The sequence below is a fragment of the Primulina tabacum genome, chromosome 3, assembly GCF_025594145.1.
Source record: "Primulina tabacum isolate GXHZ01 chromosome 3, ASM2559414v2, whole genome shotgun sequence".
NCBI lineage: Eukaryota > Viridiplantae > Streptophyta > Magnoliopsida > Lamiales > Gesneriaceae > Primulina > Primulina tabacum.
Genome location: NC_134552.1, coordinates 15,351,100 through 15,378,983, shown reverse-complemented (window position 1 = coordinate 15,378,983; position 27,884 = coordinate 15,351,100). Strand labels below are relative to the sequence as shown.

Here is a 27,884-nt window from a genome sequence, read left to right as displayed (position 1 = left end):
GGGCGAGCACTTCGGCAGGGCACTCAGGCGAGAGATGCGCGCAAGAGCAGATGCACGCCGGGTGAGCGCCTCGGCAGGGCGAGCGTGTAGCTGGCTTGGGCGGGGCGCTCAAGCGCTGGGCGAGGCGAAAGGTGAGTTGCGCCCGGCGGGGCGAGCGTAGGCAGGGCGCTCGACGAGGGGCGAACTCGGGGCTGGGCGTTGGCTAGGCGAGCGTGGCGCTCGGGCGCTCGGGCGGACGGGGTAGAGGCAAGGTGGCGAGGCGAGGCGTTGGCTAGGCAGGGAGTTGGGCGGTGGCTCGAGCGTGAGCTGTCGAAGAGGGTGGGCGCGCGCTGGAGTGATGGGCGTCTGGCCGAGTGTGGTGATGGGTTGCGTGAGCAGGGCGTGAGCGTGATTGAAAAATTATGTAGGGGTGAAGCGAGAATGAAGTGGGGAAGGAGCCTATATTTATAGGGGGAGCACAAATCTTATCAAGATTGTGATTTGATTTGATATCTTTTCCTTTCAGAGCAGGATTATGATTAGATTTGCTTCCAAATCTTTGGAGACTGGAGGACGGCAGAAAAAATAAACTCTTTTGGCGGCGTTGCCCCCACACCCCCACGACCTGACCGGGCAGGTCGATCCCCGTAATTTTTACAGCGGTGAACATCCTTCGTTAACGGCAAACGAAATTAATTTTTTCTGGTACGATACATCCTCATCGCCGATGAACCAAGGACAACACCATTAATCGAACTTTGAACCTACGATTCAGTTCGACTCGGGAGGGGGAGACTGGTGATACCCCATGGATGAGCCCATCAAGATCTGGCCCAAACCCCCGGCCCCTATCTAAGGCCCACAGGTAGCCCACAGGTGAAGGGCCCATGACAAGCCCAGGTATTCTCCTATAAATACCAGGTTTGAGCGTACGATATTTCATTCACTAGATTGTTTTCAGCAGCACCCTTAGCTGCTCCTCCTTATATCCTCAGTCACTGACTTGAGCGTCGGAGGGGCTACGCCAGGACACCCTCCTGGCCCCCTCTTAACGGTCTTTTTCTTGATTTCAGGCTCATGATCATTTCAAAACCCTGCGTCTGTACTAGTGACACTTACTGGGAGCGGACCCTAAATTTTCCGTGAGTATCAACTTTGAAATATTTGAAACAAGAAGATCTAACAAATGTAAAATATCAGGAACAAGGGGAAACTTATCAAAATCTAAAGATAAATTTATGATTCAGTTTAATAAGTTTATGGACATATTACCGAATTACTCTAAACTCTCTGAAAGTTTTATAGAAATCTAAAGATTGTGTAAAATTATGATAGTATGTTGCATTATGCATCACAAAAAGTGGAAAAAAAATTATTGAAAAGCAAGAATAAATTCTTGTAATATTAAAAAATATTCAAACAAGAATCCAAACTCTAGAACAACAAACAAATTCTAATAAGAGAACTTCAATATGAAGATTACCACCGTCATTTAGTAGGGGAACCCTTATGACATTAAAGAGGGACGACCAAGGTAGAACACAAACTTTTAACCGACGAAGAAAAAATTATCAATAAAATGTTTGAAAAAAGAAATTCACATGATGACAACTTTACAAATGATTGATCTCGATGATCTCCAGACCTTGCAAAATCTTTTGTTAATCTTAGGTTCGTAGATCTGAAGATGAACACAATTAAGAGCAAACCATCCTACAATAACATAGTCATCTTCTCATGAACCATAAAGAGAAAATATGAGATCTCATAATACATATACGAGAGGATCTCAAATATATTTTTATGTTGGTGGATAAACATACGTATCAGGAATCAAGTAATTAAGAAGTCAAATTCTATTGCACCAAATATTATATGGAAATCGGTTTTATAACATATACATCTTTATAAGGTAGTAAAAATAGAAAATATCTCATAAATGATTGAACATCAATGATCAAAATCGCATCCGAAACATTTCATCTCAACACAAAAAAAATTCATTGAACTTTTAGAATCAAGTCTAGATACATTTTTATTTCACTTTAAACTCGGGTTGACTGGACCATAGTTTCCTTATCTTCAACCACGGTTAGTTTCCCTATCTACCCCCAACCCCTCTATAAGTACGCTTCTCTATGCGTTTAGCAAAGCCACGCAAACCATTGTAGCCGTGTAGGAAATTAAAGCAAAGCATACGAAGACATGAACAGAGTCTGGATGGCTGTTACCGTAGCGGCGGTGAACACCCACACCGATCAAGTCCAGAAGCTGAGATCCGGCCTTAACTCCCTCAACCACGCCAAGAACCGAGTCCTCTCCGGCGGAACCGAAGCAGCAGCGGATATCCGCCCGTTGGCCGGGATGTTGAATTCCGGTTCAGGAGGATTCCTGTACGGCGAGGAAGAAAAGAGGAGGCAGAAGGACGAGTCTTTTCGCCAGGTCATGTACCTGAACTGCTGGGGTCAGAATTGATAGTACACGATCATCCTCCAGAAGGGCATTATTTAAAGGCGTTTTCTGGAGAAGAGAGCTCCCCGCCTCCTGGACCCGGAGGGCACCGGCGAAAGAAGGAATTAGTGGATTTGAAAATTTCAAGAGTTGGAGGACTTGAATGTAAATTTTGTATAGTCAAAAGTGCTCATAATGACGCGTAAACCCTTTGTGGATATGATGAAAGGGACTGAAAAGAATGGTTTTAATGGCCATTAAAGTTAATTAATGACATGACTTTGTTTTTGTTTTTTAAAAAAATTGTGGTGGTTTTATTATTTTCGTAGGTATTAAAAATACAAAATAATTCTAATTCTAATTCTATTTACATTAACAAATGAAGTGTTTTTAAATCATTCAAGAATATATAACGTCTTTTTTTATTAATTTTTTTAAATATTTACAAATAATTTACCAATATCAGTAAGAGTGAAGTTTATTGTGAGATGGTCTCACGAATTTTTATCCTTGAGACGTGTCAATTTTATCGTTATTCACAATAAAAAGTAATACTCTTGGCATAAAAAATAATATTTTTTAATGAATGATCTAAATAAGATATCCTGTCTACCAAAATACGATTAGTGAGATTGTTTCACACAAATTTTTGTGTTTCAACGATTGTCGTTAAAATTTATATCACGAAATATTTAAAAATTCAGCCAAAGTGAATGATACAAAAGGTATCGTATGTACACGTGCCCTCTAGTTCATAGAATCTATCAGAGCACTCACATTGATGGGTGTTATAACATCCACCATCTCATCAAAAATCGTAGGGTCCACATGCCACATACATATTACATTAATACATCTATTCTCTCACATTCATCTTAACATTCACACTCATTATTTGTAGGTCCCGCAGTCCACTCATTCATCTTATTCTTACTTTAAATTAAATAAATTCAATTTCAAATTTTTTAAGAAAGTTAAATTATTATTATTTTATATTAATAATAATATGTTTTTATATATTTAGTACGTAAAATAATTTAATTTTATGAGTGTCACTTATTTAAAATTAAAAATTTATTATAAACCTAAAATAAAACGGTACAACATATAATAATAAATAACACTTGCATAAAAATAAAAGAAAATAAATTAAACTTAAGAGAAGATGCAAAATATTAATTCAATGATTGTTGTTGTATTGTGACCAAATATGTTCAACTAAGTCGGCACGAATTTGGTGATGCACATGAGTGTCACGTATTTCGGAATTTGTTCGGAGATATTCATGAAATCCTCGGTTTGAGCCCTGGACGGGTTGTGCGGGTTCGTCACCTTCATCGTTGTATCAATTTGTCACGTGAACCCCCTCATTTTCGACAATCATGTTATGTAAAATAATGCATGCTAACATAATATATTTTAACTTTTTTCTGTACCAATAACGAGCTGGACCTCTGACAATTGCCCATCGAGCTTGGAGCACCCCAAATGCTCGTTCAACATCTTTTCTTGCAGACTCTTGTCTTTCCTTAAAAAGCCTCTTCTTTGGATCCTCAAGGCAAGGAAAAGCCTTAACGAAAGTGGCTCATTCCGGATATATTCCATCTGTTAAATAATACCCCTTCGTATATTGAGTCTCGTTGACCATGAAATTAATCTCTGGTGCATTTCCTTGCAAGACGTTATTGAATATGAGAGATTCGTACAAGACGTTAAGATCATTACGTGAACCGGCGACACCAAAGAATGCATGCCATATCCACAAGTCTTGAGATGCGACCGCTTCAAGCACGATTGTCGGTGACCCATGGCCTCTTGTAAACTGGCCTTTCCAAGCAACTGGGCAATTTTTCCATTCCCAGTGCATGCAATCAAGACTGCCCAACATTCCAGGGAACCCGTGCCTTTCATCATGCATTTGAAGAAGACGTTGAACATCATCAGCATTTGGCCTTCTCAAATATCAATCACTAAATAGTTCAACCACATATCCGCAGAACTTGAAAAGACACTTGATGGCAGTTGATTCACCCATGCGTAGGTACTCGTCAAGATGGTCGACCGGGACTCCATACGCCAATTGACGAATTGCAGCCGTGCATTTTTGTAGTGGTGACAAGCCTTTTCTTCTCGCAGCATCGTCCCTTTGCTGAAAATATGGTGAACGATCCTCAAGTGCATTCACTATTCGAAAGAATAACTCTCTTCGCATGCGAAATCGTCTTCGAAATATTTGATCTGGATACATCGGGTTTGTGGAGAAATAATCATTGAAGAGCCTCGCATGCCCGGCTTCACGATTTCTTTGGATGAACATTCTTCTTCGCCGCATCACGTTATTACTTTGATATGCTTAAACTATTTGTCGACTTTGTTGAAGTATTAATGACATTAGCTCTTTCCCCGGATCATAATCTTCGTCATCAACTTCAACTTGGACTTCGTTTTCACTTTTCGAGCTAGAGGTTGAACTACTGGAATATTGAGACATTTTGGAGTAAACAAATTCAAGTGTATGTGTTTGCCAAGTGGTATGTTTGTAGAATGAAGAATTGTATAGTACAAGGTGTCTATGTATATTGAAATTTGCAACGGATATCTTCCAACGGCTACTTTGCAACGGCTATATTCCAACGGCTACTTTAAACCAATATATTAAATAACATTAAATAAGGAAACAACGTTTAGCGATGGTTTGTGGAAATCCGTCGCAAATAGCGACGGTTTTTTCGGTTTTGAAAAAACCGTCGCTAAATGTCCAATTTTATTAAAAAAATAACCGGACAGAAGGGCGTTTATAAAATATAAAATATAATTAAAATAATTCAAAACACGTGAGGCTCGCGTGTCAGCAAATCAGCGACGGTTTCTAAAAAGCCGTCGCTAATAGCGACGGTTTTTCAAAAACCGTCGCTAATTGTCCAATTTTTTAAAAAAATAAACTGACACATTCATTGAACGCCTCATACCCTCTCTCCTGTGAGTAACGCCCACTCACAACGAAAAGGGACTGTTAAATGGGTGTTCCATTGTGGGTGCCTTACAAACTAGTACAATTGGGTGATATAGTAACTAGCTTATTGATTTGGCATATTTTATTGAACTTTCAAAATTAACCCAGATTTTTTTTAAAAAAAATGTGAAATATGTGATTTTTAGTAATAATATTTATTCTCATATTACTTTTTCACAATTTTACCACCAATAATTCCCACCTTCGTCTTTATTAATTTCTCAGAATTTATTTATTTTCTTTAAGAAACAATTTTAAAATGTTTTTTTCGATAAACTCCGATGGATATAATTAAGTTAGTGAGAAAGAAGGTGTTTTAGTTAATTGAGTAGTTAATTGAGTAGGTGAGTGTTTAATTAACGATCAAAACTTCGATTTCATGTATCAACAAAAGATCTTTGTCGTACGTGGACGGACCTTTACGAGTATTTTATCGTTAAGTATAATCATGGTTTTTTTCGACTAATCTGTCTATTCAGAGTGAATTTATCAGATAAAGTTTGTTAAATATAATTTATTTACTATTTTTATTTATAGATTATTGTGTTATTCCAAAACTTTATCCAATACACGGTGTAAGATAACGATTGAAAGTTATATTCTCATATTTTTTTTAAACAGAACAAGAAGAATACATTATATATATGATGGAGCAAGCAGAATAATTTGGCGCACACGATATATGGATGAGGTTTAGATAATGAAAGGTTGTTGGAGAATACCAATTTGAGCGATTGATATTTATCGTCGCTCTTGATTAGGACAAGTTCTCATATTTGATTTGGCCATGTATTCCATTTTTATGCTTATTAATTATTGATATTATATATTTAAAGTTGGTATGTCAACATTTTAATTTATTTTTTTAATATCGTTTCCACAATGGTGTATTTCATGCTAGAATTGACGCATGTGAAATCATATGATCAAGTGTTATCCCATCATGTTTGTCGTCGAAATAAAAAAATTATCTGAAATAAATAGAAGTATTCAACAAATGTTTTTTGAAATATTATACATAATTAAAGTATGTCTTTTGCAAGATAATCTCACACATTTAATTTTATCCCTGAGAAGAGTTGGCACGATTTTTAATTATCATGAAAAATAAAATTTTTACATAAAAAAAATATTTTATCATGAGTTGACTTGAGTTGGGTTGAGTCAGATATCTATACTACAAAATTATTCTGTTAAACGATAATTTTTGTAAAATAATAGAATATATTCAAATAAAACTATCTTACTAGGTTATCATAACAATAATATTGAAACCATCTCTAAATTAACATTTTTTTAGAGTTAGATATGTACGTATTTTCTTCTTTTTCTTTTTTCATACGATTTTTGTCCACTGCAACCTCTCGATCGATGTAATTTTTTTACTTTTTGGAATGTTTGAGAATTTAGCAATGTCAAGTTTTAATGTCCGATTTCAGAGCCACTCTCTCACTTTAAATCAACACTTCAACTAAAAGTACGATAAAACTTTAAACACATCCAACCCCCAGGGTGACTCGGTTTTTTTCCATATTTTTCTATACTTAAAATTTTGTTTAATTTTCCGGTAATCCGATGACTTTATTTGTCAATATTAGCTCAATCTTGACTCAGAAGGTTCTGGCTCAAATAGAAATGAAAATTTGCCAACGCCACTGGTTGCACATAGAGGATTTCAGACTTAATTACAACATTTAGGCTGTCATAAGATGTTAAGATTCACTTATCCCGAAATATACTAAAGGAGCTAGACGAGTCTCAGTTTATTCTTCATCACAAAATTAGCATTTTGCTTGTTCCTCTGATTTTGATTATATTGCGGCAGCATGATTGTATCAAATTTCATTCTCTACGATGAGTAGGTATCTTGTGAGACGGTCTCACGAATCTTTATCTGTGAGACGAGTCAACCCTACTGATATCTACAATAAAAAATAATACTATTAGCATAAAAGTAATATTTTTTCATTGATGACCCAAATAAGATATTCGTTTCAGAAAATACGACCCATGAGACCGTCTCACACAAGTTTTTTCCCTCTATGATATATAATTGATAGTAATTTTTCTTTTCCAAAAACATAAATCTAATTAGTGATACTATTATAATAATTAACGAATAAACTAATTACTTGTTTATGTTAACCAAAACCCATGCGTGCATGCATGCATGATAATCCAATTATAATGCTTAAATGATTTATATTTAAATTAGTGACTAGCGTAATTACTTACAGTAGTTTAAACTTTAAACACGTACTTTACACTATGATGCATGATAAATTTACGGGCTTATCCTGGAGATGGGGAGAATAGAACACATCGTCTCTCCTATAAATACGAGAGATCGTGTCATCGAGCCAAGTTTCTTTTGGCGTTATGTATTGATTTTTTGAACAAGCTGACTTATATCAGTTTTTAGATGGTAGCATAATGAAAATTTTCTTTAACTAAATAGTATTAAGACTTTGTTTGTGTGGCGTCCCAAACCTCGTCAAGTAATCAAACAACATGTGACGTCATATGCATAAAAATTTTCTTTTCAACGACGCAAGAATATAATGCATATACGACAAAATAGTGCAATCACCACACTACCTACGTCAGTGCAGCAGAAACAGTATAATAAATACATACACACAACTCAAATAAGACAATAAACTATACTGTCTCTATCTACTATTAACTACAGGACTGCTTGACTAGATACACCTAGTCCTTCACCATTATCCTGTCTCACAGCATAGTCCTGTAACTTGTCCAACAGAAACAACCCTCAAAGGTTGAGCATACACAACAATCATCATCGCAATACATAACAGTTATATTAACAACAACATAAGATATAACTGAAATGATAACAGAAATACCCCCTTTGCCGTTTCTGGACAATCAGCCATCAACAACCTCAACAACATCAAACTGCAACAATAACATCGACGATACGTCGCACCCCAACTCCGGCGACAGCAATATCGTCGAACGAACAACAACATCGACGAAACGTCGCACCCCAACACCGGCGACAGCAATATCGTCGAACGATAACATCAACGACACGTCGCACCCCAACTCCGGCGACAGCAATATCGTTGAACGAACAACATCAACGTGACGTCTCCCAACAACGACAACCAACAACATCAACAATAATAAACAACAGCAAATATAATATCAAATCACCCAATTCCGGTTATTTACCATCGTTCAACACAATAGTATTTATCAATACTAAACAATAACGTATGCTCGTACGTCAACACGTACCTGATAATCGAATATATATAAAATCTGGCTATTTATTTGATCCCGAGGCGTGTGATGTATCTAAATAATTCAACAACAATTATCATATCACTGTCACCGTATCCACACAATCATAACAGCCCAATATATAACATCAAATAGCCCAACAACAATTAATTCAAGAAAATATAAAACTCGATTATAAATTCGTATTGTTCAACAATTTAATATTCTGGTGTATTTAATTCACAATACTACCATCAAATACACCCTAATTAATTAACTTCAAATAATAGGCTATTTTACAACATCCGTAAAATTACGAAAATTTTATATCAACGTGTAGCCTATACTTCGTAGACTCCGAATATATAATCAGAATTAATAAAAACTAACAAACAACTCTCCAATCTCAATCCAACGATTAAAAATCTCTAACTATAATAAATTAAGAATAATTCAAAATAACACCACTATAATCTTCTCTACTTCGTTAAAATCATACCCTATTCAACAATCTTCAATTGCAGTATGATTTAACAATTTATCAGATTTATTTCAGAAATCGACGAATTTCTAACATCACCAAAACTATAAAATTTATACCTCAAATCGAAGACCTCGTATCAATGATCCCAACACTGAAGTCGGTTCGTCGATTGGATAAACCGATAAGTCGCAAGATCAAAAAGAAAAATCTAAAACCTTATTCTATTTTCTCCTGTAATGTTACTGTGAATTGAAAAAATGAATCAACCGTCTCTTTTCAAATTTATCTTCATTTGTTTTTTTTTTAATTTTTAAATATCAGGATCGATAACTGCAGCTCGATCAACATCATCCCAGTGTAACGGAGATCTACAACGTCTCTCATATAATGCCTCAAATGGAGCCATCTGAAAGCTACTCTGATAACTATTGTTATACGCAAACTCCACTAATGGAATAGATGACTGCCAAAATGATTTAAAATCCATAACATAAGCACGCAACATATCATCCAGCGTCTGAATAGTACGCTCAGTCTGACCATCTGTCTGAGGATGATAAGCTGTACTCAATCTCAACTCTGTCCCCATCGCAGTCTGCAATCCTTCCCAAAAATGAGAAGTAAATCGAGGATCTCTATCATAAATAATAGACACTGGAATCCCATGCAATCGTACAATCTCTCGTATATACAACTGTGTCATCGTCAAGTACGTACTACTCATGCTATAGGGTATAAAATGTGCAACTTTCGTCAATCGATCAACAATTACCCAAATAGCATCAATAGTTCCAGTGCTTCTTGGCAAATGAATCACAAAATCCATCGATATGTGCTCCCATTTTCAAGTCGGTACTTCTAAACTCCTCAATTCACCTCCCGACCTTCTCCTCTCAGCTTTGATCTGCTGACAATTGAGACATCGACGTACAAAATCAATCACATCACGATTCATTCCCTTCCACCAAAACGGAGAACGTAGATCCTTATACATCTTCTTGTCACCAGGGTGGATAGAATATCGACAAAAATTTGCACGCCGCAACAGGCCCTGGCGCAACTCAGATATATCAGGAATTACCCATCTATCATTCATCCTCAAATTGCCATCATCAGCCAATCTGAAACGAGTATCTTGTTTCTAAGAAACTAACTCCTTCCATTGCTGAACTCTCTCGTCTATCATCTGTGCATCACGAATACAACCATATATATCAGGTTCAGCTAATAAGGTAGATACCTGGATAGGAGTCGTCGAGATATCAAAATCATATCCTAAGGAACAACAAGACATCATCATAGCTGATAAACGACTCACATCCTCTGCAGTACAACTCACTTTACGGCTCAATGCATCAGCTGTAAGATTGGCTCGACCAGGATGATATTCAATTTCACAGTCATAATCCTTCAGCAAATCTAGCCATCGTCTCTATTTCATATTCAACTCTGTCTGTGTAAACAGAAATCTCAAGCTCTTATGATCAGTATAAATCGTAAACGAGGTACCATATAAATAGTGTCGCCATATCTTCAAGGCAAAGATAATGGCTGCCAACTCCAAGTCATGCACAGGGTACCTTGTTTCGTGTGGTTTCAGCTGTCTCGAGGCATATGCCCCAACATGTCGATCCTGCGTCAAAACACATCCCAAATCATGTAATGATGCATCAGTATAAACAACAAACCTCTCGTTTTCTGTAGGAATTGATAACACCGGTGCAGTCGTCAGTCGGTGCTTCAACTCCTGAAAACTCCTCTCCACATGCTTCAGACCACTGAAATCGCACACCTTTGTGGGTCAACTGTGTCAAAGGTCTAGCAATCTTTGAAAATCCCTCGATAAATCGACGATAATAACCTGCTAAACCCAAAAAACTACGGATCTCTAGTACAGATGTAGGTGCAGACCACTGTAACACGGCTTCGACCTTCGTTGGATCAACATAAATCCCATCTCTGGATATAACATGACCCAAGAAGACCACTCGATCCAACCAAAACTCACACTTACTGAGTTTGGCATACAAGTGTTTATCTTGCAGTACCTGTAATACTGAACGTAAATGCCCTGCATGCTCAGCCTCACTCCTGGAATATATCAATATATCATCAATAAACACAATAACAAACTGATCGAGATAAGGCTGAAATACCCTATTCATCAAACTCATAAACACAGCTGGAGCATTCGTCAACCCAAACGGCATAACCAAAAACTCATAATGTCCATATCTGGTCCTGAATGTTGTCTTTTGAATATCCTCCTCTCTAACTCGTATCTGATGATATCCTGACCTCAAATCAATCTTGGAATACACTGAGGTTCCCTGTAACTGATCAAACAAATCATCAATACGAGGGAGGGGATATTTATTCTTAATCGTTACCTTATTCAGCTGTCGATAGTCAATACAAAGCCGCATCGTTCCGTCTTTCTTTTTCACAAATAAGACTGGTGCACCCCAAGGCGATACACTATGACGAATGTATCCCTTGTTCAACAAGTCCTGTAACTGAGCTTTTAACTCTCTCAACTCTGCTGGTGCCATTCTGTAAGGAGTACAAGAAATAGGGGAAGTACCTGGCACCAACTCAATCCCAAACTCCACCTCACGGGCTGGTGGGAAGCCTGGAATCTCATCAAGAAATACATCGACAAACTCAGCAACTATAGGTATCTCCTCTATTCCCACCTCCTTCTTCTTCTCTGTCACATCTACAGCATAAATAAGATAACCCTCATGTCCATGCTCCAATAACCGAGAAATCCGGATAGCAGATACCAACGGAACACGGGGACGAGAACCCTTCCCATAAAATGTCCAACGCTCTTTCTCATCTGTATAAAAATATACTACCCGCTGATAGCAATCAACAGTCGCACAATATCTCCTTAGCACATTTATTCCCATGATACAATAAAAATCAGTCATCTCCAAAATAATCATATCAGATCTCAGTTCGTAGCCCTCATAAGAAATATCTGATATCATAGATACAACTGATATATCAACTCCAGAGGGTGTCGAAACAGAAAGAGGCATACACAATGGAGACGAGCGCATATGATGCTCAACCACAAACCTCTTCGATATAAATGTATGCGAGGCACCAGTATCAATAAGAATATAAGCAGGATAAGAACACAAATAACACTTACTGGCTATCATCTTCTCTCGTGCCTCCTCTGCCTGCTCTCGTGTCAAAGCATACACATGTGCCTGAGGCGGACCAGCTCCCTGTATACGTGGCTGTCCTCCAGAAGGTCGCGGTGTAAACTGCTGAGGTTTTCGTCCTCCTCTCCCTGAGGATCTATCTCTATCACTACTAGGCTCTCGCTGTCCCTCACAACTAGGACACTGTCTGGCTATATGGCCCACACCGCCACACTCAAAACATGTGATCTCGATCTGTGTACACTGTCTGATCAGATTATGTCCCCCACAACGAAAACATCTCACTGCTCTAGACTCTCCTCTCTGCCCCTGAACAGACTGAGAACTGCCCTCACGACTCTCAACACGTCGTGAATCAAATCGACGCTTCCCAGATGATGCTGAAGAAGAAGATGAACCCTTCTGATATTTAAAAGACTGTCCCTACGGTCGCAATGACTCCTTAGTCGGCTCTGATAATCATCCCTGAGCCACATACTCCTGCATAACTAACTCAGCCATCTCAGCCCTCGTCACTGCATCATCAAATGATACCGGGTTGTTTGACTGAACACGATCAAATAACTCTAACTTCAACCCTCTCAAGAAATGCCTCATCTTAGCATGAACATTTGTAGCAACATGTGACACATATTTCAATAATGCAGAATACCGAGACTCATACTCAGCAACAGACATACTGCCCTGTCTCAAATCCTCGAATTCTCTCTCTTTCTTTTGTCTGGCTGCTATAGAGAAATGCTTATCAAGAAAACGAGATCGAAACACATCCCAATCAACAGTACGGCCCTGTGCTCTCAATCCGGCCTTAGTCGTCTGCCACCACAATAGTACATTCCTCGAAAGCTGAAATGTAGCCAATCGTAACCAAGCAGACCTAGCACACGGAGCGGTCACAAATATCTGCTCTATCCTCTCAATCCACTCTTCTGCTCGCTCACCAGTCTCAGAACTATTAAATCTCGTTGGAAGATAACTGCTAAACTGTGCCAAAGTCAACTCACCAGGAAATAAAGGCTAATCTGCAGGTGCATGTCCCATAGGAGGAGGTGGCAATGGATTCATCTGCCCAAACCCACTGTCAACCTCTTCCGTTTCCTCGTGTGGGTGTACATGTTCTTTAGCTGCCATCACTGAAAATCAAATTGTTAATCATAACATTTAACAATTATAATCCAGTAATCATCATCACACCTTTCGCACGAAAGCACATGCAACTAAAGAACAATCAATCATATCAATAAATCATCAAGACCAACTCAAATGCACAGACACAAGCAAATAATATCGCCATCCAACTCCCTCATCACAAACCCAACTCCTAACCATCCCAAAAATCTAACATATGCTCTGATACCACCAAATGTGGCGCCCCAAATCTCGTCACGTAATCATACAACATGTGACATCATATGCAAAAAAAATTTCTTTTCAACGATGCAATAATATAATGCATATACGACAAAATAGTGCAATCACCACACTACCTACGTCAGTGCAGCAGAAACAGTATAATAAATACATACACACAACTCAAATAAGACAATAAACTATACTGTCTCTATCTACTATTAACTACAGGACTGTTTGACTAGACACACCTAGTGCTTCACCATTATCCTGTCTCACGGCATAGTCCTGTAACCTGTCTAACAGAAACAACCCTCAAAGGTTGAACATACACAACAATCATCATCGCAATACATAACAGTTATATTAACAACAACATAAGATATAACTGAAATGATAACAGAAATACCCCCTTTGCCGTTTCTGGGCAATCAGCCATCAACAACCTCAACAACATCAAACTGCAACAATAGCATCGACGATACGTCGCACTCAAACTCCGACGACAGCAATATCGTCGAACGAACAACAACATTGACGATACGTCGCACCCCAACACCGGCGATAGCAATATCGTCGAACGAATAACATCAACGATACGTCGCACCCCAACTCCGGCGACAGCAATATCGTTGAACGAACAACATCAACGTGACGTCTCCCAACAACGACAGCCAACAACATCAACAATAATAAACAACAGCAAATATAATATCAAATCACTCAATTCCGGTTATTTACCATCGTTCAACACAATAGTATTTATCAATACTAAACAATAACGTATGCTCGTACGTCAACACGTACCTGATAATCGAATATATATAAAATCTGGCTATTTATTTGATCCCGAGGCGTGTGATGTATCTAAATAATTCAACAACAATTATCATATCACTGTCACCGTATCGACACAATCATAACAGCCCAATATATAACATCAAATAGCCCAACAACAATTAATTCAAAAAAATATAAAACTCGATTATAAATTCGTATTGTTCAACAATTTAATATTATGGTGTATTTAATTCACAATACTACAATCAAATACACCATAATTAATTAACTTCAAATAATAGGCTATTTTACAACATCCGTCAAATTACGAAAACTTTATATCAACGTGTAGCCTATACTTCGTAGACTCCGAATATATAAAATCAGAATTAATAATAACTGACAAACAACTCTCCAATCTCAATCCAACGATTAAAAATCTCTAATTATAATAAATTAGGAATAATTCAAAATAACACCACTATAATCTTCTCTACTTCGTTAAAATCATACGCTATTCAACAATCTTCAATTTCAGTATGATTTAACAATTTATCAGATTTATTTCAGAAATCGACGAATTTCGAATATCACCAAAACTATAAAATTTATACCTCAAATCGAAGACCTCGTGTCAACGATCCCAGCACTGAAGTCGGTTCGTCGATTAAATAAACCGATAAGTCGCAAGATCAAAAAGAAAAATCTAAAACCTTATTCTCTTTTCTTCTGTAATGTCACCGTGAATTGAAGAAATGAATCAACCATCTATTTTCAAATCTATCTTCATTTGTTTTTTTTTATTTTTAAATATTATATTATATTATTTTAATAAAATAATATAATATAATATAATAAATAATATTTAATATTTTAACACCGGTATATCTCTTTGGACCAGTCAAACGATAAAATTTTCCAAAACTCAAAACATGAAACTTCTATATCTTTGAGTGTTCTGCGTTATATCCAAATTTCAAATCATTTGGACTTCATATGACCGACATATGTCATATTTCATTCTTTAAAAATCATTAATTATTTAGTAATATCACATTACTAAATCAACAACTTGTGATCTTTATTTCAGGCATTACAGTTTGTATTTATTGATTTTAAGTTTTTGACTTGCTTGGATGGACAAAATTGAAATGACACTACAAAAAAATCAGGTGTTAGCGACGATTTTCTAAAAACCGTCGCAACATTTTGCGACGATTTATGCACGTTAAAAATTTGCATCGTTTAATTAAATCCATCGCAAAGTTTAGCGACAATTTATAAAACGTCTCTAATTAGCGACGGTTTTTTATAAAACGATCAAAACCGTCGCTAATTAGCAAAGATTTAACCAAAGCCGTCGCAAATTTTCTATAAATTAACGCATTTGGGTCTATTTTGTTGTTTGCTTATTATCGCAAGATTTAATCGTTTCACACATTATTTACAAATTTGAAAATCATTAATTTAGAGTAGTTGAGTAGATTATCTAAAAATTTGTATAAATAATTATAAAAATAAATTTTTTTAAAAAAATTATAAAATAATTTTTTTTTTATAAAAAAGAAACAATTAGCGATGGAATATGAAAACAATGGTGGCTAATTAACAAAACAGTCGCTAATTAGCGACATTGGTTATATTCAATCGCTGATTAGCGACGGTTTTTTCAAAGACCGTCGTTAATTAGCGACAGTTTTGGTATCATTCTGTCGCTAAATTGGCGACGGTTTGTGACTTAACTGTCGCTAATATAGCGACGGTTTATCAACTTAAAACCGTCGCTACTTAGCGACGAGTTTTGAGAAACCGTCGCAATATGATAGCGACGGTGATCATTTTAGCGACGGTTATATGTTCCGTCGTTAAAACCGTCGCTAATTTGATTAACAAATGTTTTTTCCGTCGCTAGAACCATCGCTAATCATAAAAAAAATTTTGTAGTGTGAATTTCAAATTAACTTCACATCAACGGTTGCAATTTTAATAGTAATTGTATGTACTCGAAATGGATGTCATTTGAAATACATCCGGCGAATCTTTCCTTCAAAATCAAATCCATCAAGCATAACCTAAGATTAATGAGACAGAACGGAATTTATATCCTCGTTTTAGGCTAATCAAATACAATGGATTCAGATTAAGGAAGTCAGTACTTGGGGCCATTTTTCCTTGAAGGAACTTGGTAATTTCTTTTGTAAAAAGTATTTTATATGGCAGTAGATTAAGGTAGAGTTTGAATTTGTAAAGAAAAATCGATAATAATTTTTTTTAAATATTTGCAAACACCACCTAAATTTCCTTTCACTATTCTCTCTTGATGTTGAATTGTTGATGTTATTATTTTGCAAAGTGAGTTGGAATCCATAACAGGATGTTCTTAAATTTAGCACTTTAAGAGTTGTAGAAACGTTTTCATACTTAACACGCTTTATTCTTCTCTTGTATATAAATAAGCAGTGCAGTAGCTTAGATAGAAAGGTGACCTTTTCAGATAATAAAATGGTTCTGGAAAACAGGTGAATATTTTCACCGCTAATTCACGTGTCATGCATTCGATCTCCACTTTCATTTTCGATCAGAGCTAGGAGAATTGATTGTTGTTTAATTTTTCTTCACTGCTCTTAGCTGACACGTTCTGGAATCAGTTCCTCAATTTTTTTTTCCTACTCCGATGGCTTCTTCTGCAATTATGTGTTGGATCCACTTTATGTGAATTCATCCGACTATAGTTATATACTTGCCAATCATACCAAGTTACCAACCAAAAATAGGGGTTCGGAGTCTTCGGACTATTTGTCAATAATCTTAGGGATAAAGTGTCAAAAACACGAGGGATCGAAGAAATTACACCAAAAATTTCGAGGACCAAAATATTATAAATGTCCCATCTTATATTGGTCTTGATTAAGGTGTAAACATGCTAGAAAAATATTTGATTCCGAATTCGATATTTTTCGTTCTTAATTAAATCGATACACGTGGTACTCTATATATGTAAATATATATATTATAGATCACTCGATGCTCCACAAAATTTGAAGTGATTAATACGAATATATAATTTCCACAAAAAATTCGGTTTCACGAGTCAATTTTGTCATACAGAACTCCTATGTGGGTCACTCATGAACAAATATTATTTTTTATGTTAAATATATTATTTATTATTATAAATATGGGTAGAGTTGATTCATCTCGCGCACAAGAAACCTACTAATTTCTTTCTTTATACTAACTAAAATACCACTAATTATTTAATGCTTAACAAATTTAACATGATTTCCCTCACATGAAACAATGCATATTGTAAGCAACATATCCCAATATTTATGTCTTCTACCGCTCTAATTTATAAATTATGAGACTAAATGTTAATAATGTGAAAGCTGGCCCCTAATCCGGCAAAGATAACGTGAGATCTTTGATAATTCCAATGTAATTTGTACTATAAATTAAGTGACTATACTAGTGATCTTAATTAAGAGCCTATCCATCAAATATATAATACGTATTTAGTATATCAAAAGAAAAGGAATTTTTCATAGCCCAGTCAAGTTTTATCAAGTGTATCCTTGTGTTGAGCCTCGTTCTTGTTATTTATTTATTCGTGTTGAGTATAGCTTACTTTATAAAGGTATTAGAGTATGTTTCTTGTGAGACGCTCTCACGAATCTTTATCTGTGAGACTGGTCAACCCTACCGATATTCACAATAAAAATAATACTCTTAGCATAAAAAATAATATTTTTTCATGGATGACCCAGATAAGAGATTTGTCTCACAAAATACGACCTGTGAAACCGTCTCACACAAGTTTTTGTCAAAGTATTAAGAGAAAAATTTGGAAAGATAGCCAAAAAGAAATTAGGTTATACAATTGTTAAATAGCAAGAAAATTAAGTATATGAGAAGAGTTTTTTTTCACCAAAACTCCTACCGAATATCGAAAATTTTCATGTCTCTCGTTTGAAAGTTAAATAGACATTTTATACTTTAACATTTTTATAGAAGTTGCACGAACAACTCACCTACCAGCTGGAAATCTGGCGAGTTAAAAGTTTTTTTTATTATATTTCATAGATCAATTATCAAAATGACCATGAGCAAAACAGTTAGAAAGAAAACTCAATTTTCTACAAGTCACATTTCATGCCGACTGGACTAGTTCGGACGTAATCTATGCTAACTAGATGTTGCAAGATTGAGTTGGATGACACGGATACTGCAACCAGCAACTTCAGGTTATTATATATAACATCTGAACTAGTTCAGCCAACCTGAATTATGACTTGTAGCAAACTGAATTTTCTTATTAACTGTTTTACCCGCTAGTCATTTCGATCGTTGCTTTATTAAATATAATCAAAATATTTCAGCTCACTAGAATTTGACAAAAACTTGTGTGAGACGGTCTCATGAGTCGTATTTTGTGAGACAGATCTCTTACTTGGGTCATCCATGAAAAAGTATTACTTTTTATGCTAATAGTATTACTTTTTATTGTGAATATCAGTAGGATTTACCTGTCTCACAGATAAAGATTCGCGAGACCGTTTCACAAGAGACATACTCCTAGAATTTTAGCTAGTGTTGGGGGTGTTTGGGTAATTTTTATACAAGATTAAGGTCTAAGATGTTTATTTAATTTTCATAAGAGAGAAGCGTATATATTCGATAGTTTCGCTGGGGAGTTCGATACAAACAACTCAATATATGTAGTATAGGAGACTACGTTGTGAAAAGTATTTATAAGCTCGCTTCTAACTATTTAATTGTCTTTTTCTATTACAATTTAATCGATAATGGTTATGTTTTATAATTATGAAATATTTAGTTTCATTTTGAATAAAACTCGAATTTATTTTGGTCAACTTGGATACCAATATATATGTATACATCTAATTCAATAAATAAAACCAAGCAATTATTGTCGAATTTATTTTATCCCACCTTTCACCTTAATTGGTGGTATTCAATTTTTTTACCCATACGTTATACATATACAATTTATAATCTTGATTTTTTATTTTATATTTTTTGCGAAATTGTCATCATGTTTGTTTGAATCAATAATCGTCTAATAACATTGATTGAAATAGGTCTATTAATTTGTAGGCCTAATAATAGGCGTAGTTAATTAAAATATGTTAGTTATAGATTTATACAAATTTACCGAAATAAGTTTTTATGATATTTTTATTTTTATTTTTTGTAAAAAAACATATCGCGACACCAAAATTAGTTAATATTACATAAATTATGGATGTATTGAGAGCAAATTAATTGATTACGATCCGGTAACCTTGAATCAAAACATGTTGAGTTAGAATTAGTGTGATAGACATGGCACAATATTTTGTTTAAATACAATAAATATTTTGACATGTAACAAAATTTCAAGTCATACATGAGTATTTTTATATTAAGTACCATTAACTAACGTCAAATGCTTAACACATTTACAGGAGTAGGTTTCTCCTCAGACTGATCGAGAGGGTCTATACTTAAAATCAAAATTAATATTTTTGACATAAAAAGTGAAAATTTTATTGTCAGACTCGGATAAGAGATATGTCTCATAAAATTTACTCGTGAGATTGTCTCATAGAAGTTTTTGTGTGCATGATATAGTCTCCTGATCTCATCACTATGCTTAGAGATGGTATACCGTACCAAAATTTCGGATATCGTATAGGGTACGGAAAATACCGGTATGAGACAAATGATACCGTTACCGAAAAGTCGTTCGGTATACCGAAAATTCGGTGCGGTATCGATAAAAACCGTCATACCGAATATATATATAAATTCATTCTCTTGTAATTCCAAGGCCAGTGATTACCAATACTAAACAAATCCTTCAAGACAGTCAAAGAGACCAGAAAAGATATATACTAAACAAATCCATCAAGACAATAAACACCAACCGCAATATGTGTCTGGTGATCCAAGACATCAATGAACACCAATAAACTTCAACCGCAACATGTGCGACTTTTTCATCCGCTATCTTTGCAACAATGTCTGAGGTCCTGTGATTTCTGAAGCATGTCAGCTTTTCAACAAGTCGAGGCTCAGCATCCAGTCCTCTAGTTAGCTGTAAGGTTAGACTACATGATAAGATTTCCAACAACTATGAGTCGAGTTGCTTCAATTAACTTTGACGTGGACTATTCCAACATGATAGTATAAACAGAAGTTAAATTCTTTATTTTGGTACGTTATCGATATATATAGTTTTATACCAAAAAAATACCTATATTTTCTAAAAATCTAACTTGATTATTTAAAAATATTATATATTTTAAAATTTATATATATTATTTCGGTATATACCGAAAATTTCAAATTTCATACCGTTATCGTATCGAATATTTTGGTATCGGTACCATACCGTACCGAAAATTTAGATAAATTCGGTATTTTTTAGTACGGTAACCTCGGTATACTGAAAATTCGATATTTTTCTCCACCCTTAACTATGCTTGTTTGATGAAAAAACTCGATAAAATATATCTAACTAATTTTCTTTCATATAAAAATCATCATGCAATAATATAAAAATGGAAAACTACCAACAACAAATGTTTACACGGTAATATAAACCACACGAAGCAATTCCAAACTTTTTGATCATTTAGGAAAAATCTTACCCCGTTGTATTAAAAAAAAAAAAAAAAAAGAATAGCGACGGTATCTTTATTTAATTATCCTTCACAAGATTTTCCACGTATGCAACATGCATTGTGAGCAACATTCCAATATTTTTGTCTTCTTCGACTGATTTATTGTTATAATTAGCAAAAAAAAAATAATGTAAAATTGGAATTTAATAATGTAAAAGCTGGACCTAATCCGGCAGAGATAATGTAAGATAATTGATAATTCCAATATAATTTGTACTATAAATTAATTGAGTGCAAGTCATCTTAATTAAGAACCCACAATTCAAAAAATCCCACACATATTTAGTATACAAAAAAGATAAAGAAAAAATAATTTCCATGGCCAAGTCAAGTTCAATTAAGTGGATTCTTGCGTTATGTCTTGTTCTTGTTATTCTATCAATGGTGGAGTCTGCACAATTTGGTAATGAGTATTCTTATAATTTCTTACCATTTTGATTCACATATGACATTTCCTCCCAATAAATAATTTTATAGCCACTCTACGACCTTTTAATTTTTCAAATTATAGTCTCTAGTTAGTTTATATATTAACATATATAAGTCATTTAATTCAAATATTTTATATTTTTCGTATATTAGATTATTTTCCTCGTACGCGAGTTTAATCGACGGTCTGAATCCTTCCAAAACTTACCTTTAAAATGTTCGTAAAAATGATTTCATCTCAATAAATATTTGAATTATAAATGATGTTTTTAAAATTTCTATATTAATTAATTTGTTTGGTTTTTTTTTTTTTTGGGAATGCAGTTGGCTTTGGAAACAAAGAAGCAGCTGCAAGCTGCATCTCGGTCTATGGAGCAGAGAGTGGCGACACTTGCGATAGTGTGGCTAAAGGGTTCGGTTTGTCATCACAAGACTTCGCAAGCCTTAATCCCAATCTCAACTGCGACGCGATATTCGTGGGACAGTGGCTCTGCGTTGAGACTTGATCTACCTAAATATTCACAATTTAATTTTTCTTACAGTGCTACGCATCGATATCGTCTGCTATATCTATAATTAAATGTTTACTATATAATCAAATAAAGGACATGGTTTAAATAATCGAATAAATGGATAAATATTTTATCACAGCAACATCTGATTATGTTGAATATGAATAGATGAAATACGTTCGATCTAGAAATGTTGTTTTTTTTTATTGGCTACATCTAAATACTATTGTATTAGAGACAATTTCTGATTATATATTTGTTTGGTGCCTCAATTGTAACGAGTTTTTTTTCATTTCTAATATCTAAGAGTATTTTACTATTTCTTTTGAAAGTACTGGTGAAATGAGCTCAAATGAGATTGGTTATTTTCAGAAAATTACCTGATAAATATTAGGTAAAATGGGACTAAAAGTTAAAAATAATATATGAGATTGATTCGGAAGATGAGATTATTGAATAAATAGTAAATAAATGATTAAAAATTTATTGATGGATAAATATAATATATGTGGATAAAATAATATTATGTTTGATATGATTTTTGTGAGAGATAAATTAATAATCTTTCCACATTTTGACAAAGACAAAAACTTGTGTGAGACGGTCTCACGGGTCGTATTTTGTGAAACAGATATTTTATTTGGGTCATTCATTAAAAAGTATTACTTTTTATGCTAATAGTATTATTTTTTACTGTGAATATCGGTAGGGTTGACTCGTCTCACAGATAAAGATTCGTGAGACCGTCTTACAAGAGACCTACTATTTGATAAATTAGCCTTCTAACATATTATAATTACAATTTAACCATCATTTGTTTGGGCTTTGCAAAGGGCAATTTTGTATGAAATGAAAATGTTTTAAAGAAGGATTGTTAACACTGGGTGGAGGGGGGTTTTATTTTCCCACACTTAATTCCACCTAATCACAAAAAAATGAATGGCTGATTGAGTTTAATAAAAAAAATGTATCAAACAAATGATAAACCCAAAAAACAAGCACAATCTAAAATTGTCACACGAATCAATTTTATTACACAAATCTTCTATTCGACCTGATTAATGAAAAAACTTTAATTTTTATGTCTAAAATATTACTTTTAACTTCAAATATGAATCGAATCGACCCGTATCATGGATATAACTTCGTGAAATCATCTCAAAATAGACCTAATATGTCATTTTGCTAATTTTTTTCTATTGTTTGCATATACTGCTAGTGTAAAGTAATACGAGCAGGTCTCTTGTGAGATGGTCTTACGAATCTTTATCTGTGAGACAGGTCAACCTTACCGATATTCACAATAAAAAGTAATACTTTTAGCATAAAAAGTAATATTTTTTCATGGATGACCAAATAAGAAATCTGTCTCACAAAATAAAATCTGTAAGACCGTCTCACACAAATTTTTACTAAGTAATACATGCCTTCCCTTTCAAAATTCTAAGTGGATCTTCCTGCTTCTTTTTCTTCTTTTTTTTTAAATCCATAAAATGAGTTCTCGTTTTTCATAATATATTTATCCAATAAAAAAGTATTATAATTCATGGAGCACATCCACATTTGTATTGCTTCAGGATATACGGAGTACATATAAGACCGTCTCACAAAATTGACTTGTACGAAAATATTTTTTTTATATATTTAAATATATCATTTTAATCTATTCGACGTACCGAGTTAATGTTAGAAAATATCAATTCAAATAAATCAAACAAAACCAATAGAATCTTAATTTATATTAAAAAATATTGAATGTGTGTACATACATACTAGGAAGGAAATCTTATTAGAACTCAAAATTATTGTGATTTAAATTTGGCCATTGCCTAACAAAGTATGGTATTAATTTTTCCAATTAAAATTTGACAAAATATGATTAATCGGAGCGTTCATAATAGCCGTTTACTATTCAACGGTCGCGATGGAGCGCAGATGGCCAATAACGTATATTTCCTCTCCAACGGTCGAAAATCTCAAAAAACATAAAAACTGCCAAAGATAGAGATCCCAACCCCCATCATCATATTCATCGTACTCGAAAAAATTTCAAGAACTCTCCAATTTCTTTTCCTCGATTCTCTCCCTTTTGATCCCATCAGAGAAAAATTAAGTGTGATTCAATTTCCAGAAGGCATGAGTTACGCTACCGAGGTACAGATTTGGAACAACGCTGCGTTTGACAATGGAGATTCTGAAGATTTGACGTCGAATAGACCCTCGTGGGGTTCATTAAAGTCGACTTTTGAGAATCCAAAAGCTTCTTTTGATTCGGTTGCTGGCAAGGAAAATCAAGGTTATTTTCTGGAGAATCAGATCTCCTCTGTTTCTTCTTCCCTGGTGTCGCCAACGAATACGCCCTTTAAGCCAATTAACACAGATGGGGCTTTGGTGGAATCAAGAAATAAAGGATTTTTGAGAAAGGATGATGAAGAAACCAAGTCATCGAGACGTGAAAATGGAAAGGACATTCGGGATGATAAGAAGATTGACGAGGAAATTATAGAGATTGAGAATGAAATTAGTAGGTTGAGTTCAAGATTGGAAGCTTTAAGATTGGTGAAAGTGGAGATGACCCTGCGGGTTTCGGAGAAGAGAGGTAGTAGAGTGGTGCCCGCTAAGTTTATGGATCAGAAACAAAGAGTTATTGCTAAGAATGCAGAAGAGAAGAAAAAGATCGACGAACTTTCATCAACAAATGGAAAATGGAGGATTCAAAGAAGAGGGGTTAGTTTGGGGCCATCAGAAATTGTGTCTGGAGTTCGAAGGGGGATGAGTATGGGGCCATCCGAGATTTTCGGATCAACAAAAGGGAAGCGATTAGGCAAGCAAGAGATGATCACCCCTTCTCAGAGTAGAAGAAAATCTTGTTTTTTGAAGCTCCAAGAAATAGATGAAGAAAAAGTGGCTGAAACCGAAAGTGTGAAAGGTTCAAGTGTAAGTCCCAATTCAAGAAAAGTTGCATTCAAGAATCAAGTTCTGCCTAGGCAGGCCGTAACCACAATTGCATCCAGAAAGGGTATCAAGAAAGAAGATGGGATTATCAGTTATTCAATTCAGCCAAAGAAACTTTTCAAAGAAGCTGAAAATTTGGTAAATAAGAAGCCAGTCAAGCCGGGAAGAGTTGTGGCGAGCCGCTACAATCAGAACAACAGCCAAGCTTCTGTTGTGAGAAAGAGGTCGTTGGCAGAGAATGATAAGGATTATACTAAACGATGTGAAAAGAAACGCTCGACATCAGCTGGGAAATCTCGGGTAGAGCATTTAGGGACCGAATCTCGAGTTAAGAAGAAGCAGTGGGAAATTCCTAGTGAGATTGTAGTTCACAGAAGTCTTGAAGACGATGAAAATTCTCCCGACTCCACGGTGGTGGTTCCAAATTTTCTTCCAAGAATCAGAATCGCTCGTTGCATGAACGAGAGCCCTCGGGATTCTGGACCTGCTAAACGGGTGGCTGAATTGACAGGGAAGAACTTATATTTCTCTAATACTGATGGGGAGATGGAGCCATCAATCTGTCAATCCCTGAATTACGCAGAAGAAGATCAAGAAAGTTAAAATGGATAGTTTTGCAATAGTTTGTGTATGTAAGTACTTTGAACTCAAATTTGTGTGATGCTTCACACAACATGAGCACGAAAATGCATTAAAGCTGGTATTTCAGGTTATGTCATCTCCGAGTCACAAGTATGAGACGTCATGTCTCGATAACCATTTACAGATCTTTCAGCGCACAGTAAGAGTGATGTGCCTAAGCTTAAAGTAAATAGTATGGGCTGTCACAGAGAGCAGGGCGTGAGCCCCCATCTCGCCCTGAGCAGCAGCTGGACACCAAAAACAAAGTCGTCATTGACTTTTCTCATGTTTTCTTGATATTAATACATTTAGACATTCTTGCAATAAATATGCATACTCTCTACACATATAAAAACATTTGACTGACTTAAACATCGGAGTGGCTACGCCGGAGAATATTCTGACGTCCCACTAACATTCTCTATTCTCTTAAGTATACAGATGCTTCAACCCGTGCACTTTTCACCTGGGTTTGGACATACTAGGATAGAAACCAACCCGACCTGGTGTAATTGCCTAACAAACTCAGACCCAATTCACCCCGAAATCAAGCAGAACAGGGAGGAATCATTGTGGTCGTACATCTGTAAATTCAATATAGCAGCTTTGGAAGTACATTTCTGCGACCCTGAGACCAAGACCCCAACGTTCAAGCGGGGGCTTTAGGAAAGGACGAACGCAGAAAGGAACACTTTGGGGCGTTTTTCTCACTATACCCCGTGAAGATACCGAAGGATCAAGCACTTGCACATTTGCGAGGAGAAGGAAACCGGCTCTCAATCTTGTCGACCTTCCCAGGGCACAACGCTAGCCTTAAAATTTTGTGCATTCCACCGAGAATGTTATCGCGACACCAGCGATTGCAAACAATTGAAGAAAAGCCATCCCCGGCCAGACTTCAATCCAGCAGTGAAGAAAGCTCCCATGGGTACACTGTACACAGGAGTTCGGGGCCTACATCATCTACAAGGGCCCCGAATTCCAAACCCATACCGGGAAATCGTGCCAGAGCCACCATATCAGAAAGGGCCCGGGAAGAGAAAGGTCGAGGAAAATCCCCTACCTTGGGGTTAATTAAACGATCTCCAGAGGATCCACTGATGGCGATTCTAATTGAGTCCGGGAGAAATCCTTGGAGTAGGTAGCTCGAGATGAGAGGAAGAGACAACCATCTGTTTCGGACCCCCAAGATTTACAAGATGCCAGCTTACCTCACAATGACACTTTGGTTATCAAGACCAAGATTCAAAATTATAATATAAGGTGAGTATTTGTGGACTCGAGCAGCTCTGTCAATATCATATTCCAAATATCCCTAGATCAAATGGACTTAAAGAATTATAGTTTGGAGCAGACCGCTTTGTTTTGCTTCGCTGGTCATATGGTCCACCCTCTGGGGGAGATTATGCTCTCATTGATAGTAGGATCCGGGGATTTGAGAAAATCAGTCATGATCGCATTCATGCACCCTCTTCATACAATTTCATGATAGGAATGCCGGCTATGAACACCTACAAGGTCGTCGCCTCTACTTATCATCAGAAAATTAAGTTCCCCGTGAATGGCAGAATTGGGAAAGTCCGGAGAGATCAGCCATCCTTGCAAAATGATATGCTGAGACTGTCCAAGTATAAAGGAAGAGGACAAGAAGGGGTGGATATGGAGAAATAATGAAAAGAGCTGAGGAAATACATTCAGTCGAGGAGGTACAAGCAATAATGGAAGAAGAGCAGGAAGAACTTTTTTTAATTCCCGGACATCTCGGGAAAAACACCAAAGTCTCCCGAGACCTGGAGCCTTCCATTCGGGATCAATTACTAGTTTGCTTACAGCAAAATGCAGATATTTTTGTGTGGTCCCCTGCAGAGCTAGCCGGGATCACGGCTCATGTAGTCAGCACAAACTGAATACCTTCCCGAGTTCTTGACTTGTGGTGCAAAAAAAAAGACAATTTGGACCAGAGAAAAGATATGGTAATAGCGGAGAAAGTAAAAGAGCTTTTAAAAGCTGGCTAGGTCCAGGAAGTCCAAATCCCAACTTGGCTTTCAAATGCGGTCCTAGTCCGAAAAGCCACAGGCAGGTGGATAATGTGTGTGGATTTCAGGGATATGAACAAAGCCTGTCTTAAGGACCGTTATCTTTTTACCCCGAATCGATCAGCTGGTAGACTCCACCTCGGGTTATGAGTTA

The 27,884-nt window shown here is 35.9% G+C and overlaps 2 protein-coding genes across 2 annotated transcripts; one reads left to right on the top strand and one right to left on the bottom strand.

Annotated features, from left to right (window-relative positions):
* Positions 1–10,023: 10,023 nt before the first annotated feature.
* LOC142538482 (uncharacterized) lies at positions 10,024–13,489 on the bottom strand. Its single transcript, XM_075643798.1, has 6 exons — positions 13,445–13,489; positions 12,837–13,342; positions 12,343–12,605; positions 11,644–12,021; positions 11,228–11,270; positions 10,024–10,300 (listed from the first exon to the last, which is right to left on the bottom strand). Exons 1-6 carry the CDS (start codon positions 13,487–13,489, stop codon positions 10,024–10,026), a joined length of 1,512 nt encoding a protein of 503 aa, XP_075499913.1.
* Positions 13,490–24,131: 10,642 nt separating this feature from the next.
* LOC142539022 (uncharacterized) lies at positions 24,132–25,786 on the top strand. The gene has a single exon (XM_075644318.1). It carries the CDS (start codon positions 24,255–24,257, stop codon positions 25,674–25,676), a length of 1,422 nt encoding a protein of 473 aa, XP_075500433.1. The 5' UTR covers positions 24,132–24,254; the 3' UTR covers positions 25,677–25,786.
* The last annotated feature ends 2,098 nt before the right edge of the window (positions 25,787–27,884 follow it).

Coding starts and splice junctions, on each gene's coding strand:
- LOC142539022 (XM_075644318.1), top strand. CDS start 24,255: ATGAGTTACGCTACCGAGGTACAGATTTGGAACAACGCTGCGTTTGAC.
- LOC142538482 (XM_075643798.1), bottom strand. CDS start 13,489: ATGGCAGCTAAAGAACATGTACACCCACACGAGGAAACGGAAGAG. Junction 12,606..12,836: donor GCTGAGTTAGTTATGCAGGA/GTATGTGGCTCA, acceptor TAATCTGATCAG/ACAGTGTACACAGATCGAGA. Junction 11,271..11,643: donor TCATAGTGTATCGCCTTGGG/GTGCACCAGTCT, acceptor GATATATTCCAG/GAGTGAGGCTGAGCATGCAG.